The following is an 18,363-nucleotide window of genomic DNA, read 5'->3' as shown; positions in this document are numbered from 1 at the left end:
CACTCCGTAGCCACAAATCCCTAATTCCTCCATCCCTCCCAGCCTCAAGCAACCACTATTTTACTTTTGGTCTCTATAGATTTGCCGACCCTAGAATTTCACATAAATGAAATCATACAATGGTTTCTTTTACTTTGTGTAATGTTTTCAAGGTTCATCCATGTTGTAGTATGTAACCAGTCTCTATCTGAGAATGAAAAAATGGCGAAAAAGACTCCATATGTAAAATACGTGTTTGGTTTGATATGTGGATATATAGGCACAAATACATTAGTAACATTAACCACTTCATATGTTTATACAGCAGTCACTCAAGTATTAGTTCTCATCGATTACTTTTAAAAGAATCCCACTTAGATGGTGTTAAGGTATTACAGTTTTTTAGGCAGACACTAAACCAAATGCTCAGATATACAGATTTCTCTCATAGAGTTTTGTAATAGAGATGATTTCTGATTGGTATTGGCAGGTGGAGTCTAATGTTCACATTGTATAATTAGAGGTGAGCTGAAAGTGTCTCCTAAGTTCACGATCTTTGCAGGGTATTTTAATTTTTACACTTGTCCTCAGTTTCCTCTCGAAAGGAGATGGATGCATGTGGACTGCATGTGCCCCTATGTTCTTCTCTCTTGTTATAATACAGAAAATGTTTTACCTTCTCTCAAAGATCCCTCTTACCCAGTGTTCTCTGCATCCTAGACTGGTCTTGCTTTTTAGATACCTCAGTTGTCTCTTTTTCCCTGTCTGCAGCCTTTCCCTCCTACAGAATACTTCCTAATAGAATACACATACCTTTTGTATGTCAATATGACTTTAAAAAATTCTCTTGAGCCCTTATTGACTTCTAGATACTGATTCGTCCCTTCTCATTCTGTCTTTGCTTCCTTGGTGATTTGTGAAAACATAAATTTAACAGTTGTCAACCTACAGGTAGTATTAGAAGCCAGGGAAATGTTGTTTTCCTTTTCCAAGTATCAGACCCAAATAGTCAATTTGAAATCTCCACTGGGAGGACTTACAGATAACTCAAACTGAAACAATACACCCCAAATCCCCTGTTTCTATTCTGTCCCCCATAAGTCTGCCATTTCCAGCTGCCAATTTGCTCCTCCTCCATCTCCCCCTATTCCGGTACATGGTGTCTTCTCCCATTGCTGATAGCCCAGATACGTTCTTGACACCTCAGCAAATTTTGTATATTCTGTTTTATAACTATTTCTCAAATATGTCTGCATTTCTTCATCTTTCCTTTCACACCCTAATTAGTGCATTATCACCTCTGGGGTGAACCACAAGAATGCCTCTTACTTATTCTCCTCCGACGCTTGCCCTCATCTACTCCATTCCTCTCCACTGCAGCCAGTGATCTTTTAAAAATATGAATGAGTCATATAATTTCCCTGCTTAAAACCCTTTACTGGCTTAATGTCATTCTTAGGACAAAGTATCCAGTCTGTTGGATAGCCTCCAAAGTCCTGCCTGATCTGCCCTCTTGCTTACCTTTCCAGCCCCCACCTCTCCCACTCTCCTCCAAATTTTGCAGTCCAGGCACCCGTGCTACTTTCCACTCTTTGGAATGTATGGAGCTTTTCCCCACCTCTCACTTTTCGTATGTGCTACTTCCCTCTCTAGAGCACTCTATCCCCGTCACATTGTACATTTTTCTTCTTGCCACTTAGCAGTTTGTTATACAGTTATTTATGTGATTATGTCTAAATGTATATTTTCTCCACAAAATTTTAAGTTTCATGAGAGCAAGGATGTGTCTCTTTGGCTCACTGCACAGCAGAGTGATAGGTATAGAGTGAACATTCAAAAATGTATGTTGGACATACTAAACAGGTGATAGCTAATAGATTTATGCCCTTATGTACCGGGTACGACAATACTTTTTACATTTCGTATTTTACCTAATCCTTACTATCACCTCCATGAAACACGATTCCTCTTTTTTTGCACTCGGGGAACAGAAAATCAGAGAACCTAAGCAGTTCTCCCAAGGAATGTCTTATTTGGGATTCAAACTTAAGTTTATCTGAATTCAAATGTGGTGAGCGTTCCATTGCACCCGATTGCTTCTTGAACAAATCATAATATGTGAATTAACCAGTGTGTGTGTCCTACAGAAATTCTTTATTAGTCAGGTATTAGCGAATGGAGCCTGGAGAGAATGGGGACACAGTTGAGAAGCAACTAGAACTGTAGAACTACTTAGACCCTGGATATATGTGACATGTAGGTAGGTGGGGGCAGCAGGGGGATCCTGGCCATTCGGAGCGAATGAGGACACTGGTTTCTAGGGGTTGGATCGATGGGCACTAGAAGGAAGGGAGGAACAGATATTGTCTTCTTTACTTTAAAATATTGCTTTACCATGATTATTTTGGTGAGTATCGGAAGCAAATATTCAAAAGGATTCAGGTCTACTTTCTTCTACTAAAAACTCACCTGATAAGTTTCATAAAAATATTTACTTCTCTTGTTTTATTTATATTTGTTTCTTTGGCATGTGTCAGTATCTGACAGGAACTTGATAATATTTGTTGAATGAATGAATGGATGAATGAATGAATAAAAAAAATCAATTGTCAGTGATAATGCTCTTCTTTATATATTATTCTTCTCTTGGGGACTTCTAGACACCCTGGGTTAAAAAAAGGTATTAACAAAGATAGGGGTTTCAGTATCTTTGCAGGCAGTAAGGAGATATTGTAGAGTATTGGGACATTGGCAGAGGTTGTACAATCTAGACATTATTGAAAAACTTGTAATAGTGATTAAACGTTCTAGAAACCTTCATCGTCTCTGGTATAGTATTTGATTTCAAGGGGAAAGGAACTTATTTTGGATACCCCAAGCAAGAACTCTTTGCATTGGATACATGTAATTTATTGAAATTTACAAAAAAACCTCTTAAAGGCTTTGGAAATTTCTAAAATATATAACCATGGAAAATATGGAAATGCTGAGAACAATGAAAACCTCTACAGAAGTAAGAAGTAAGTTTTGTATTTATATAGAATATAAGTACTTTATGAATCTAGGAGCATAAAATATAGACTAGTTTGCTCCAAAATTATAAATTTTGATACAATATATTAAAATGTAGACTAGAGGTTATTTACTAATATTTATTAGTCAGGTGTTATAAACTCTCTCTTAAGCATCAATTATGCGTTTATGAAATACTGTGTGTAATTTTTTTAAAAACAAACAGAATACAAGCATCTTACCTTTAAGGAATTTAATAATGTTTTGGGTTTTTTTTCCCCCATTTGAAGGAACAATTGAAAGCTTGAGAAAAAAATTAGTCAATAACATTAAAGAAAAATAAAGAATCTCATAGTTTTCAGGACATATCACCTTCTCTAGTGTACAGCAGAGAGAAAAAGAGAGGATTTATTTATAAAAAAGAGCTAATGGGGGAGATAAACACATTTAACATAATATTTGCTGCATGGACCTATGCCTAAATAGCCTTATTCAGGAATCAGTTGCTTATTTCATAGATCTTCAGATTTTTTTCTTCAGGGTTGAAGTGTGAAAATATGTTTATTTACTAGAAGTGGGTCTCATGAATTTTTCTTAAGAAAACAACACAAAAACCTCCATATGCAAATAAGTTTGGTGCCTTATTGGGTTTGAACACTAACTGTAACATGTAAAAATTTAATAATTAGATCTCTTGAGAGTTACCAGTTTTTGCTTTTTCACATATATTGTATCATTCACTACAAGGGTTGGAGGGGAATTTTATCCCCAAACTCCAGGTTAATACAGATTTATTACTGGTGTAGAGAGCTAATAGAATTATGTGGATAAAGCCAAACTGTAGTTTAACATCTGACGTCAAATTTATCAAAGCGCACACTCTTTACTTTTAGGTCTTCTGGGGATTGAAAGGTCCAGTTTTTTGTTTTGTTTTGTGTTTTAAGACTCGAGACATCTGAGCAATCAAACACCATGGACCTTGTTTCAAATGGCAATACCAATGAACTCAGGAGTGTAACTATGTCTCTGAGATCCTGTTTTCATTTCCTTTGTGTATATACCCAAAAGTGGGATTGCTGGATTCATGGTAGTTCTATTTTTAATATTTTGAGGAACTTCCACACTGGTTTTCATAGTGGCTGCAGCAATTAACATTTCCCATGAACAGTATACCGGGATTACCTTTTCTCCACATCCTTTGTAAACACATTTTTATTTATAAAAGCATTTTTATTTATAAAATGTGAGAGGTGATATCGCATTTTAGTATTTATTTGCATTTCCCTGATGAGTAGTGATGACGAGCATCTTTTCATATACCTGTTGTCCGTTTCTATGTCTTCTTTGGAGAAATGTCTATTCAGCTCCTTTGCCCATTTTTTAATTGAGTGGTTGTCATGGTCCAGGAGGAGGGGAACCGGGGGAGGTAGTAGTCAAAGGGTACCAAGTTCAGTTATGTTAAGATGAATAAATTCTAGAGATCTACTGTACAGCAAAGTCCCTATAGTAAACAATCATGTATTCTATACTTGAAAACTTGCTAAGAGGGTAGATCTTATCTTAAGTGTTCTTATCACAGCATAATAATAATAACATAAATAAATTAATTAAAAGGGCAGGAGGAAACTTTTGGAGAGGATGGATAGGTTTATGGCATAGATTGTGATGGTAGTTACATGGGTGTGTACTTATCTCTAAGCTCATTAAGGTGTACACATTAAACATGTACAGCTTTTTATATGTCAATTATACATTAATATTTTTTAAATATTAAAGTAGTTAAAAAGAAGAGACAATACCAAGTTGGCCACTTTGAATTCTTTGAGGTCTTATAGAGAGAACAGCAGCATAACACCATCTCAAGATTAAAAACAAAACAAAGAAAGCCTGGAATGAAAGAAGGCACAGATTCTTTTTTATTTTTATGAAAATAGCAGCACCTTCTGTCATTTTCCTCTTAGAATTTGGGATTCAGAGGATTGATCTGATACAGTTGGTAATTTTACTTAAAGACCTTCCTATTAAATAGATTCAAATATTTTTGAACAACAGATGGTATAGACTAGAGGAAGAGATAAACACTGTATGTTAAATATTTTATTGGATCAATTAAAATATCATAATTTAAAATGTTGATTTTACTATGGGAATGATGCATGTCTCTCTATGTGATTGGTAAAGACAGGTAGTGGGATGAGCATTTATTATCCAAAATTTAAATTGGACTCTTTCTATGGGGTGGGAATGAGGAGAGCTTTTTTCCTTCCCTCTCCTTCTACCACTGTCCTCCCCGCCACACACATATTTACCAAGCAGGCAGATGGTTTTTCTTCAAGGTTTAAGGAAGCCAGCTTTCAGTTTTGAATCATGCGCCTCTGGGCACTTTGAAAACTGCCTCTTCTGCCTATTTTTAAGATCAGTCTGAAAAAAAAAAATGATAAGCAGATTAAAATAAAGAAACCACCTGTGTGGATTTACTGAAAAAGGCAGACTATAAAGTTAGCAGTACTTTGATAAGAATTTAGTTGTAGAAAGAATGCATCCTTATCTTCTAGGACTTCTTTGTTCTGCTTTTTCTACAAAAGAATGAATTCTTGATAAATGGATACCATCATCTCTGCAAAGTAGTCGACTTGACACTAATTTTCAATCATGTTAACCTTTCATACCTGTGAATGATTTATGTCTGAGAACTTCCACTCTATTTTAAGAGTACTTTCTTTGGATATGCCAGCTTTTCTCACATGTTGGGATAGACTATTTGGATAAATTGTTAGATTTACCAAAAAGTTAAATAAGACTACAAAGGAAAAAAAAAAAAAAAAACACCACCAATCACTATATAAATACATATATTTAAAGTAGTCATTTTAGAGCTAAAAATATTCTTCTCTTTTTCAAAAGGAAGATTAGGTCATTAAATAGGGATTCCAATGGCATTAAAACTTACTTTGCCATTGGTTTGCATATTCATGGAAAAGCATTGGGGCCAAGAGTGTAAAAACAAACCCATTAATTATGGAAGGTACATAATGGAAAATACCAAGCCTACAAATAGTATAGTCCTTGTATGTCCTTACATGTCCCGCTCTGCCCTTGCATGCCATCACTCTCCCTCAGAAGTCTGAGCTATGTCTGAAGTTGGTGTAGGCTGCGTTCCTGACAATAGCAGGGTTGTAGTGGAAACTGTCTTCACCACCTAAGTTATGGGGCCTGATACAGTGACTACCATACAAGCAGTGGGTCTGCCTGCCCTAAATTACGCCTGTTCATGTGACCCCATCATTATTCCCAGGATCTGTGCCCTTTGCCCTTGATCTCATTTCTACAGGATTTAGACAAGTGTCAGACCCTTGGAATGCTATACAATAGTGACCTTGATTCCTTGACTTTGCTCTGGAAAAAAACGGAGTTTAAATCTAGTGGTGAAATTACATGGAATGCTTTGTAACTATGGTAGTCGGGCTATTCCTGATTCAAAAGAAGCCCCAGCCCTCTTTCAGAGAGACATCTGCCTTTTGATTTGGCGCAGGCTTTCTGGTCTTAAAGAGAGATAATGCATTTATAGAAGACTAAAGCCTCTTTGTTGTTGCTACTTTTGTGTTGCATTTGATACATGGGGAAATAAAGGTGACTGCTGCTTAATATGTTAACTTTCCAGATATTATTTCTAAAGCGCTATCCTTTTAATTGTCTATAACACATTCTGTAAACAAAACAAAGCACTGCTTGGCAAATGATACTAGAATAAAGATGGTGGGATGTTTAGTGCTTGATGGATGAACAAGTGGAAAGAGGGTGTAATTCGGAACCAAGAGGCACCACCCCATGGCTGGTCCTGAGCTCCTTTGGGGGGGAAAAGCAGTCTTTAATTACATCTGGTACTCATTAATTGTTTTTGGAGTCTCTTTCCAGATCTGTTCCCCCATCAGCCTCCCATTGAGCAACAGAAATTCCAGATGGTTCCCTCCATATGCCAGTGTTCATTCTCTTAAGTAGGATAGATTGGTCACTGACAGAGTGGAATGGAGTAGCCTTGGCCAGTCAAGAGAAGGTGAAAAGCACTGGGCCACAGTTAAACTAGAGGTTGCCTAGCGTTCATGTTTTTTACATGGGTTGTATAAGTAACTCCTTCTGAGTGATTTCTCTGAAATATCTTGAGTAATTTCATGGAAAGAATGCTACTTCTAGAGAATTCGGTTGATTCTAATTTTCCACACCTGGAACAGAGAGAAATCCTCTAAAACTTGCTATGATCGCTTAAGGTTGGTCAATTTGAATCTGCAGCTGATCTCTGGAGACTGCATTAGGATGAATTCTTTTGCTACTTGCAATGATAGCTGTAATCTCTGTTATTGTGATAAAAAGACAATTCCTTTATAAAAATCTTTTGGGGGCATGTGTTTATTTTATTTTAGCAGAATTTTATTATAAAAGGGACATTGATAAGTTTTTCATTTTGAAGAAGATGGGAATAAAGGTAGGGTCAACCTCCACATAATGAAAAAATATACGAGGTCTGACAATTAAGTTTGCGAAATTGTTGCAACAATGTTGCTGACCTTTTTTGATATCAGAGGGATTATTCATTATGAATTTGTACCAACTGGACAAACAGTTAACCAAGTTTACTTTTTGGAAGTGCTGAAAAGGCTGTATGAAAAAGTTAGACGACCTGAACTTTTCCCCAACAATTTATGGCTCTTGCATCACGACAATGCACCAGCTCACACAGCACTGTCTGTGAGGGAGTTTTTAGCCAGTAAACAAATAACTGTATTGGAACACCCTCCCTACTCATCTTATCTGGTCCCCAATGACTTCTTTCTTTACCCGAAGATAAAGGAAATATTGAAAGGAAGACATTTTGATGACATTCAGGACATCAAGGGTAATATGACGACAGCTCTGATGGCCATTCCAGAAAAGAATTCCAAAATTGCTTTGAAGGGTGGACTAGGCATTGCTGTCAGTGCATAGCTTCCCAAGGGGAGTACTTTGAAGGTGACCATAGTGATATTCAGCAATGAGGTACTGTGTAGGACTTTTTCTAGGATGAGTTTGTGAATTTAATTGTCTCACCTTGTGTTATCATTCAAGTATATTGCATTGTATTTATTTTCTTATTTGTGTTCATCTGATAATGAGAAATATGTCTTATATTTGAATTCCCACTACCTAGCAAGATTTGGCACATCATGAGGAAAGAAATTCGGAAAGAAGAAAAGGTGAACAGACAGATCAGGAAATTTCATTGTTTTGTAAAATCAGGCTCAACAGCCAAACATTGGTAGAAAAGGCCATCGGTTGGAAGAGGTAAAGGCCATTGGATAGAACTCTTGTTTTCAAAGGTGCTTGCTTGAAATAATTTGTCTTGCTTTTGAAGTCATATTAGTCATGAACCCATAAAATATATGTTAAACGTAGAGCATTCTCTAGATATTTCACTCTTTCTATGCATGTTTATAAAGTACCAGTGATTAAATTTATACATACATATATATATATATATATATATATATATATATATATATATTCCCCCCCATTTAGTTAGCCTGATTATTCATTTTGTATCAGTCACTAGTAAACTCTTGAATTTAAGGTGTGTAGGGAACTAAACTTGACAGTTTATTTCATCTGTATCTTTGATGTAACAATAAGCACATTTATTTCATCTTTATCTTTGATGTAACAATAAGCACTAGAGATATTGAAAAATAGATGGTTTCTTCACCTAATGAAGTAACAGTGGGAGAGAGAGATAATTACACTGAGACCAGCCCAGTGACAGTTGCTCCCTTACATATAATAATATGTATGTAATTACGATGATATGCTTTAGTGCTTTATCATAAGAATGTACAAGGTTTCACTGGAGAGTGACGAGAGAGAGATCTCCACGGTGGGACTGGGAATGGCTTACTAGGAGAGCTAAAACTTAGGTTGGTTCTGATGGCTGAGTGCATGGCGCTGATGCTGTTGGATTGTGATTGTGCCTTCGGGACCACTGTTCTACTGTCCAATGGAGAGAGAAGGGAAAAGAGAGAGCACATACAGTAGGATTTATGGATCAGGCCTAGAGAGGTCATACTTCCATTCTTCCTGCATTTTATTGACTACAACTCAGGCACAGGACTTCATCTAACTGCAAAGTAATCTGGAAGAGATAGTCTAACTCTGAACCCAGAAGGAAAAGGAAAATGATTGGTTTCCAACCCTACAGTCTCTACTACAGGCAGGTCTTATAACTAGGGAAGTAGGCAGGACTAGAAAAGACAACTCAGGAAAAGCTAATAAAAGCAGGTTCTTAAGAACAGCAGGGGTGCATTACTTCCTGAAATAAAACATGAGATTATGTTAACAAAATTCCTTAAAAATCTTCACGTGTGTCAGTGATTATGGTACCTGAAATTTAAGCAGAAATATTTATTTGATATATTTAATTTGTGTTGAATTATTGCTGAGCTTCAGGAAGCAACACAGTCCTTTGGCAAATGTGTAAAATATTTACTATTTTAAGTGAAAATTTTTATTAATTTATTACTCTATTGTTACTTTTAGAAAAAATCTGTGATTCTTCTGAAGTTGTGTGGAAACTGTTTTTATAGAAGGGGAGAGGAAGAGAAATGGTTTTAAGTTGTCTGAAGAGCTCTAAAAGCATGCCAGGCTAATGGACAACAGTGCAGATAATGAACATAATCAGCATTTATTGAGCACATAGCAGACACTTTGCTTTACATGGTAGGAATTGGGGCATTGAGAATGGCTCACTAGTACTCTATAAGCACTTCAACTCTATTAACTCATTTAACCCTCACAAAAGCCCTATAAATGAAGCAGGTATTTTTATTATTATTCCCATTTCACAGATTAGATAACTGAGGTCCCAAGAAGTAAAGTTGTTGGTCCACACAACTACTAAGTAACAGAGCTGGGATTCACATTCACATAGTCAGAGGCCAAGATCTTATCCATGGTTCTTGACCTCTCTGAAACTAGAGCCAAAGTGAAGGGACAGGACAAAGCGTTGGCACCGTATCTGTACATTTGCACTAAAGAGAGGAGGCTTGGGACAGCTGTTTGGAGCATAAGCAAAGCCTTTTGGCCATAACACTCAGTTTATTAAGCAATGGCAGAATTTATTAATCATGGCTTTTTCTCCCCTGCCTCTTCTTAAGGCCTAGACTTTGGCAAACTACCAGGGGTGCCAAAAAAAATGTATACAAGTGGACACTTTGGTCAATGTTGTTGAAGCAGTAGTTCGCTGTAATCAGAAGTGTCTGGATGCTGATGGTAACCACTGTGAGCACCTCTTGTAACTGCAGAAGTCAAACGTGACTTGTATTCACCTTTTGTTATCGGTAAATATTGAGTATTACAATTTTTATACAGTTTTCCAGAAAAATGTGTATACCTTTTTTTGGCACCTTCTGTGTTTGTTCTTCCAGATACTGCACCTTTACTGCCATAGGCAGCGATGTAAGCCGCCCCTGAATTTTCTGGAGAACCACAGAATAAGTCACTAGAGGAGAGAAGGCAATTCTTGTCTTGGTTACATGTCTGAGCAATTTCTTTTCTCTCTGCAGACAGGACTGTCTTTGTCGATGTAGAGCTTCCATTGCTCAAAGGCCTCTATGTGATGGGGACTTTAGAATTCCCCGTGGACAGAAGCAACGTTCTGAGTGTGGCGTGCATGGTCATTGCAGGCGGGGAGCTGAGAGTTGGTGAGTAGAGGACACAAGGATGGGGAGCATTATGAGAATTAAGCTCTGTGAGAAAGGACTTGGCAAATGGTATGTCATCAGCAGGTCGCTTCATGGCTTTTGGGAAGAGCTAAGATAAGTAGTGAGTTTACTAGTAAGACTTTTCTCCAGCCAGCTTTAGACACAGAGACGTGTCCTTGGTCTGTCTCTCATGTCCACCCACCATCATCAGGTCACGTCTCTGGCCGCATGGTGCTGCTCATTCCAGGGCTTGTTCTGCCTCCTCCAGGCCAAGATCAGTTCTCCCCTCCGTTCTTTGTATGAGAACTTTACTGGCAGCTCCCTCGTTCCGATCTCATACAATGGTTTGTTATCCTTTCACCCACTAACTCACAATAAAATTTCAGTTACTATCTTAGTGCACATCCTTGGCGAAACAGACCTGACACAAAGCTTATGTGCGCATGCTTTACCAGGACAAATAATTGCAGTGAAGAGGGAGTAAAGGAAAAAGAGAAGCAAAGGAGAAAAGAGAGAAAACAAACACAAGGTGGCCACAGCTTCTCACGGAGACATGGCTGTTCGCTTGGCTGTGTGATATGCTTTTAGAGAAGCCTTTACAGAACCACCCTATCTTGGGACAAAGGGGAGAAAGCTTGGGGGAAGGAAATAATTCACCTTGTCTACCCCTCTTTCTTTGTTATGTTTTGTGGCTCCCTGTGCAGCTACTGAGGGCCAGAGACTCAGTGGGTGCCAGGAGTGAGCCATGTTGCTGAAACAACAAGCAGGATGGAGTGGATCTGGGGCAGTGGGTTAACCAGAAGTGGTGCATTGGCTTTAAAAAAAAAATTATATATATATATATATATCGCAATAGGTATTTATTTTTACTTGGAACTGTTATACGCAATAAGTGTACAATGATGAAAACATATGTCCTGCCCTCAAAGGAACTACTTTTGAACTTAGTGAAACATTCTACTCTGCTCCCAAAAAGGAGATTAAAAGAGAATTCCCAGAAACAGTAATACTTTTTACCAGAGAAATAAATCTCTGATGGTGAGGAAATGTTTAGATATTGTTTGGTAGCATCCACGTTTTAAAATCACTGTGGGAGAGACTGATCCAAAGCTTAATCATTGTAAAAAGATTCCTGAAAAATTGTGGTCAAGGCTCTTCTTGAATAGTTCCAGTGACAGAAAAATCAAAAGCTTTCAAGACAACCTGTTCCCACTTTAAAAAATCCTATTAGAGTTGTTTTCCTTTTGTTAAGCCAAATTCTGTCTTCTAATGTCTGTTGGTTCAGGTTCTTCTATTTGATCCATATAGGATGAGAATTAAATTTCCTTTTCTTTGATAGTTATTAATGCACATTTTCTTGAATCTTCTCTTTTTCAGGTTCTGCAGGTCCTATTATTTTCACCATAGTTAAATAATAGTTACTTCAATCATCATTATCATTATTATTATATCGTTATAGTCTAGTTATACCATTTTAATCATAGTGATTGATGTTTTAAGATAATTTTATTTTTTCAATCTATTGTACACAACTGGAAAATACAGAACAACAATGGAAACTTATATAGAAGACATGAAGTAATCACTCATATTCCCAAATGTAGAGATAATCACAGTTAACATTTTGTAGTCTTGTCTTAAATTTTTTTCCTACACATGCATAAATACTTGCACACACATACTTTAAAATGTAGGGTATACAGATAATTTTTTTAATCCTATGTTAACAATGTGAAAATTTCCCCAACTCATTCTATTTCCAAGACATAATATTTTTAAATTAAATTTATTGGGGTAACATTGGTTAATAACGTTATGTAAATTTCAGGTGTACAACTTTATAATACAATTGTATACTCTGTTGTGTGCACACCGCCTAAAGTCTAATCTTTCATCACCTTATATTTGACCGTTTTTATTCTTTTCATCCACTCCGCAACCCCATTCCCTTCTGATAACCACCATTTTGTTGTTTTTATCAGTGAGTTTGGTTTTTTTGTTTGTTTATTGCTTTTTGTTTTATATCTCACACATGAGTGAAATCATATGGTTCTTGTTCTTTTCCGTCTGACTTATTTCACTTAGCATAATACTTTCAAGATCTATCCATGTTGTTGAAAATGGCAATATTTCATCTTTTTTTTTTTTTTGGCTGAGCACAATTTCATTGTATATATGTACCACATCTTTTTACTCTAGTCATCCAGTGAAGGGCACTTGGGTTGTTTCCATGTCTTGACTATGGTAAATAATGCTGCAATGAACAAAGAGGTACATATATCATTACAAATAAGTGTTTTCAAGTGTTTCAGGTAGATACCCAGAAGAGGGATTGCTGGGTCATATGGTAGCTTTATTATTAGTTTCCTGAGGAAACTTTAGACTGTTTCTCATAGTGACAGCATCAATTTACATTCCACCAGCAGTGTATGAGTGTTTCCTCTAAGACACAATTTTAATAGTTTTAATATTATGTATCTATGTGAGTATATTCATATACATACAGGTATAACAATTTAATTAACCATTTTTCTATTGTTGAAAATCAAGTTTATTTCAGATGTTTTTTGGTCTTATAACATACTCTGCCATGAACATTTTATCATTTAAATTATTATTCATATCTCTGCTTATTTCCTTAGGATGGACTTTTATACGTGGAATTAGTGGGCCTAAGGATAAGTGCATGTTTTAAGGTTCTTGATATGTATTGTCAAATCACTTTTCAGAAAGATTTTACAAATTTGTATTTCCTCCACATTTCTCACAGTTATAAGATCTCCTCATACTTAATATTTTTGCTAAGCATGCTTGTTTTGTTTAATTCCTCTGACAGTATGAAGCCAGAGGGAAAGGACTATTCCACCTGAATAAGGATAAGAATGAAACAAGTATAGTAGTTAAAAGCACGGGCTCTAAGTCAGACAGCTTGGGATCACATCCAGCTTGGTCACCTATTTGCTATTTGACCTAAAGCAAATCAACCTATGGACACCTCCATTCCTTCATCTGTAAAATATCCTGGCAACAGCAATAGAACCTCCCTCAGAGGGATGTTAAAACCATTAAACGTAACAGCTCCTACGTATTAAGTGCTTGGCATATACTAGATGTTTAATAAATGTTAGTTTATCTGTCAAGGTGCCTGCAGGAAATACTCGTAGATGTCATACTGTATTGGACAATCCGAATAGACTTTGATACAGAAACCATTTACAACTATCCGAATGGCATGAAGCATACCCCATGGCTAGTAGCAGCAGAACATTCTAATCAGAGATGAAGGGGGAAGAGTGGAGATGTTTGCCAGACTGCAGCATGATCTTTTGTATAGCTGGGGCCCACTTGGGAAGGACCTATAGGAATAAGTAATCTGACCTCACTCTCTTTCTTCTCGTTTCCTGCTCACTACCATTTGGCCAAACCCAAATGGAATCGAAGTAAAGGAGAACCCACTGATGTAATACTCCTTGCAGGTCAACAGAATCCTGGCTCACTGAGCAGAGTAAAGAAGAGCAGAATTTGGAAATGGAAGCTGTTTAGCAGTCAGCTTATATCTGCCATAACAGATATGATTCTCTTGTTAATACAGCCAAAGATTAAACTAACGTCTTTGTCCAGCCATGTTATGCTGCTGGTCCTGCCAACGATAGTGTCAGCTCTAATTTCTATTCTTTTTATATATGCTGCCTCAAATACGTATCTCTACACTGTACACTTGTGTAGGTATTATTTGGTTTTTCCCTTGGGTCTTAGTACAATACCTTTTACTATTTCTTTATTTTATTATAAATCCATCTTTCCACAATGGAGAAATCCTTTTGAATTCTGATCTTTTCCTCGCAAATTAATATCATTTGTGCATTTGTTAAATATTCTATAAAAGCCTTATCCAGTTATAGAAATATTAAATAAAACCGAGCCTTGTTTGTGTTACCAGAAAACTTATTTCGGTTGACATCTTCTATTGCTAAGATTGATTTTTTTTTTCATTTCTGAAGTTATTTATTACTATAACAAAAACTTGTTGCCTGAAAATCTGCACCTTTGAAGGGAAGTGACACTATGCCACTGTCCAGTTTTGATATACACATTTCAAGTCTTATTTATAAATTTTTCCATTTCCAACTATATTTTTATCTATTACTAGACAATAGTGTATTCTTTTGCTCCCTGCTTTGTTCATGCATTTCAGGACTAAAAGTTGATTATTGGAACCCATCTGCCCCATCCAATGTGTATTATGCCTGAAGGAAGACTTTCAACCCATCTGTCCAATTCTAGCACACCCTAAAGAAATCGCAACATGAAATAGGTAATAAGACTAGTTAGTAAATAAACTTAATAGATGTGGACATTGGTACGGAGCACTGCCAGACTATGTCTGCTATTTGATGCCATTTGATCCAAGTTCCAACATTGTGGAATTATATTTCTTGGTAGTCCTGCTTTTAAGGCAACTGGTGTTGGCAAAGGGTACCAATTGCATTTTGGTAGAGTAGAATGATAATGCCAGCATTAGAAGGGAAGTTTAAGATCAAAGCTTTGCTTAGAGGGCTACAGCTGCATCACAAATGTCAAACTCAATTTCACTCTGTGTTCAGTGGTTGTCTCATTAGTCTGATAAAACACTTAAGATAAGCTTAAAGTATTTCACTTGCATGTCCATTCTTTCATTCATCATCTGTTTGCTCATTGCCTCACATGAGCTAAGGACCATGGGAGAAGTTGGGTATACAGAAATAGGAGCCGTGAACCTAGCTTTCAATAAAGTAATGGAGACAAGCGAGAACATAATTGGAAGTATCATCTCTTTCAACCGAGTGGGGCTTAAAGATAAGGGAAGAGATCTGAAAAGGCATATATTTGTGGATGAGCATTGTACCTTTAGGAAATTGTAGGGAATGGGTATGTCAGATTGTAGGATTTATAGAATAGTAGCCAATGAAACTTCTTGGTCTTGTAGATTATATTAAGGTATGTGGATTTTTATCATGAAGGCAGTGGGTAGTCACTGGATAGTTTTAAGCAGGATACATAGTAACATGGTGAGATTTGGTCTTAGAAAGATCACTCTGGGCTGGCAGTGTGGGATGTATTGAAAAGGACACAGTGAAAAGTGAGAAGGCTACTGAGGTGTTTCAGGAACACAATTGTAAAGGATTGAGCTAACACATTGGAGTTAAAGAGGAAGACTGAGTTAGAGAGATATTGAGGAAGTATAAAATCACTAGAACCTAGTGGCAATTTTGAGGTGAGGTGAGAAGCAGTCGTTTAGAATACATTCTAGGTTTCAGGCTGGGAGATCTGGGTTGATGGTGGTACCAGGATGGAATCTCCTTTCTACCACTTATTAGTTGAGTGACTCTGGGTAAATTACATGAGCTAACTCTGCCTCAGATTTTTAAAATTTATTTACCCCTAAAATGGGAATAACGATAGTGCTTATTTTGTAGACTTTTATAAAAATTAAATGAGTTAATATTTATTAAAGTGCTTGAACAGAGTCAGGCACATAGTAAGCTCTTAGAATGGTTTGTTGAGTACATAGACTCATACATGTCAAGTTCAGATTTCAGTGGGATATGTAAGTGGTAACATGTAGAGGGCAAATCAATTTATGAGAAAGTGTAGGAGAGAGAACTTGTGCAGAAGATAATATTTGGGGGTCGTCAGTGAAAATGTGAAATCAAAGATGTGAGACAGAGGAGAAACAATGACTAAAGCTGAATTTTGGGGAACACCAACATTTTAAGGGTGGTAAAGGAAGTGGAATTCAGGAAGGAGAAAGGAAAAGAAATTGCTATGTAGGTAGAAGGAAAATGAAATGACAAGAAAATAATATCTTGAAAAGAAGTAATTTACAGGACAGAAGGAGTGGTTAGTAGCATGAGATACTGTGGAGAGAACAAAGAAAGTAAGGGGAAAAATTGGCCACCTTAATCTACCTTAATTTTTTTTTATAATGGCTGTGTAATATAGTTTTGACATAAAATGTTACTTTGCATGTAGAACACAGAAAAAATTCAACACATTACTTGAAGGATAGTAACTTCTAATATGTTCAACACCATTTATCTATTCTTTAACAACTTCATTTTTTTGGATTTAATATATCCTTAAGTACAATTGAATATATTAAATCTCGTGTTTCAAAATGAACAGTTACCCGTATTCAAAGTGATGTCATCCAACTTTATATGTTTTCATGAATAACGAGCTTTCTTTTTCTTTTTCATTTTTTAAATTAGTTTCAGGTGTACAAAACAATGCAATAATTAGACATTTATACCCCTCACAAAGTGATAATCCTCTACCCCTTTCCTTTGGATGATAAAATGAAGCAAATGAGTAGCTATTAAGAAGAAAACAATTCCTTTGATATGGTGATTTTTCAAAATTTTATTTGTAGGTTTGTCTCTGTCTCTGTCCCCTTCCCTTACTTTCTCTTTCATTGAATGCCAACTCAGTGCCAAGCATTCTTCCTGGGACTTGAGTATTCAGAAAGGAGCAAGACAGATGAGATTCCTGCTTGCATTCTTTTGTTGGGTGGGAACAGACAATGAAATAGTAAAATAAATGTGGGAGATAATGTTAGATGGAAATACACGCTCTGAAGGAAACTGAAGGGGAGATCGAGCTGAAGAGAGGTCCAGGTTGGATGCTGGCACCACAGATTAGGTAGGTAGTAAAAACTTTTCTGAAGAGTCAATGTGAGTTCAGACCATAGAGAGAAAAAAGAGCCAGACTTGCAAAAATTTGGACAAGAGGGTTTTAGATAGAAGGAAGAGATAGTGTAAAAGTCTGGAGGCAGAGGCAGGATTGTGATTTACGTAGTTGTGAGGCAGAAAGGTGTCCACAGTAGCTGGAGAATAGCAAACAGTAGATGCGAGTTTAATGATGTACGCTGGATTTTAAGCTATGCAATGTTGTTCTGTAAAGCATTAAAGCACAAATGAGTACAAGTAGTGCTGAAAATTGCTACTTTTTGATAATTTCATGGGTGTGACCTTAACAAGACAAAAATTAGTTGAGGAGCTTCATAAATAAGGAATTTCTAGAGCCTGGATTATAATTCTAGTTTAGCAACTCATTTTACAACTTCTGGAAAATTCCCCAATAGTTTTATAACTGTGATATTAGGCTGTTGCAAAAGTAATTGCAGTTTAAGAGGTTAAAAATAATTGCAAAAATTGCAATTACTTTTGCACCAACCTAATATTATAGACCTCAGAGATTGCAAATTATCTATCTAATTGTATGGGTAAGGAAAGTGAGCTCCAAAGAGATTACTGACTTGTTCTAAGGTCTCATAGCTGGTAAAGAATAAGGCCAGAATTAGAGGCTATATTAGTTACCTTAAATACTCATCCTTTAAACTTTTACCCAAGGACTAGTTTTACTATGAGACTTTCTTGTCTCCATTCAGCAGCTTTCAGTGTATCTTTTCTTCTGGTCCATTCTACTCATTCATATTATCATTATTGATTTCATTTCATTGTTATAAAATGGTATGTTTTCGTGAATGTCCTCTCTATATTAGATGATACTTCTTTAGAACATTTTGTAACGCTCATACCTAGTGCATAGTCGACTTCTGATAATGGGCTGTGTGACTGATTGGTGTATATATAAATGAATGGACGTA

At 36.5% G+C, this 18,363-nt stretch overlaps 1 protein-coding gene across 1 annotated transcript in view; it reads left to right on the top strand.

The window, feature by feature from the left end:
* PKHD1 (PKHD1 ciliary IPT domain containing fibrocystin/polyductin) overlaps positions 1-18,363 on the top strand; it is a 429,832-nt gene that overhangs the window by 255,585 nt on the left and 155,884 nt on the right. Inside the window, exon 52 of the mRNA XM_033102675.1 lies at positions 10,578-10,715. Coding sequence (XP_032958566.1) covers positions 10,578-10,715 — 138 coding nt within the window. The remainder of the gene's footprint in view (positions 1-10,577; positions 10,716-18,363) is intronic.

This window comes from Rhinolophus ferrumequinum, chromosome 3, assembly GCF_004115265.2.
Source record: "Rhinolophus ferrumequinum isolate MPI-CBG mRhiFer1 chromosome 3, mRhiFer1_v1.p, whole genome shotgun sequence".
NCBI lineage: Eukaryota > Metazoa > Chordata > Mammalia > Chiroptera > Rhinolophidae > Rhinolophus > Rhinolophus ferrumequinum.
Note: the sequence above shows the minus strand (reverse complement) of the source record. Positions and strands in the feature narration are given on the sequence as shown.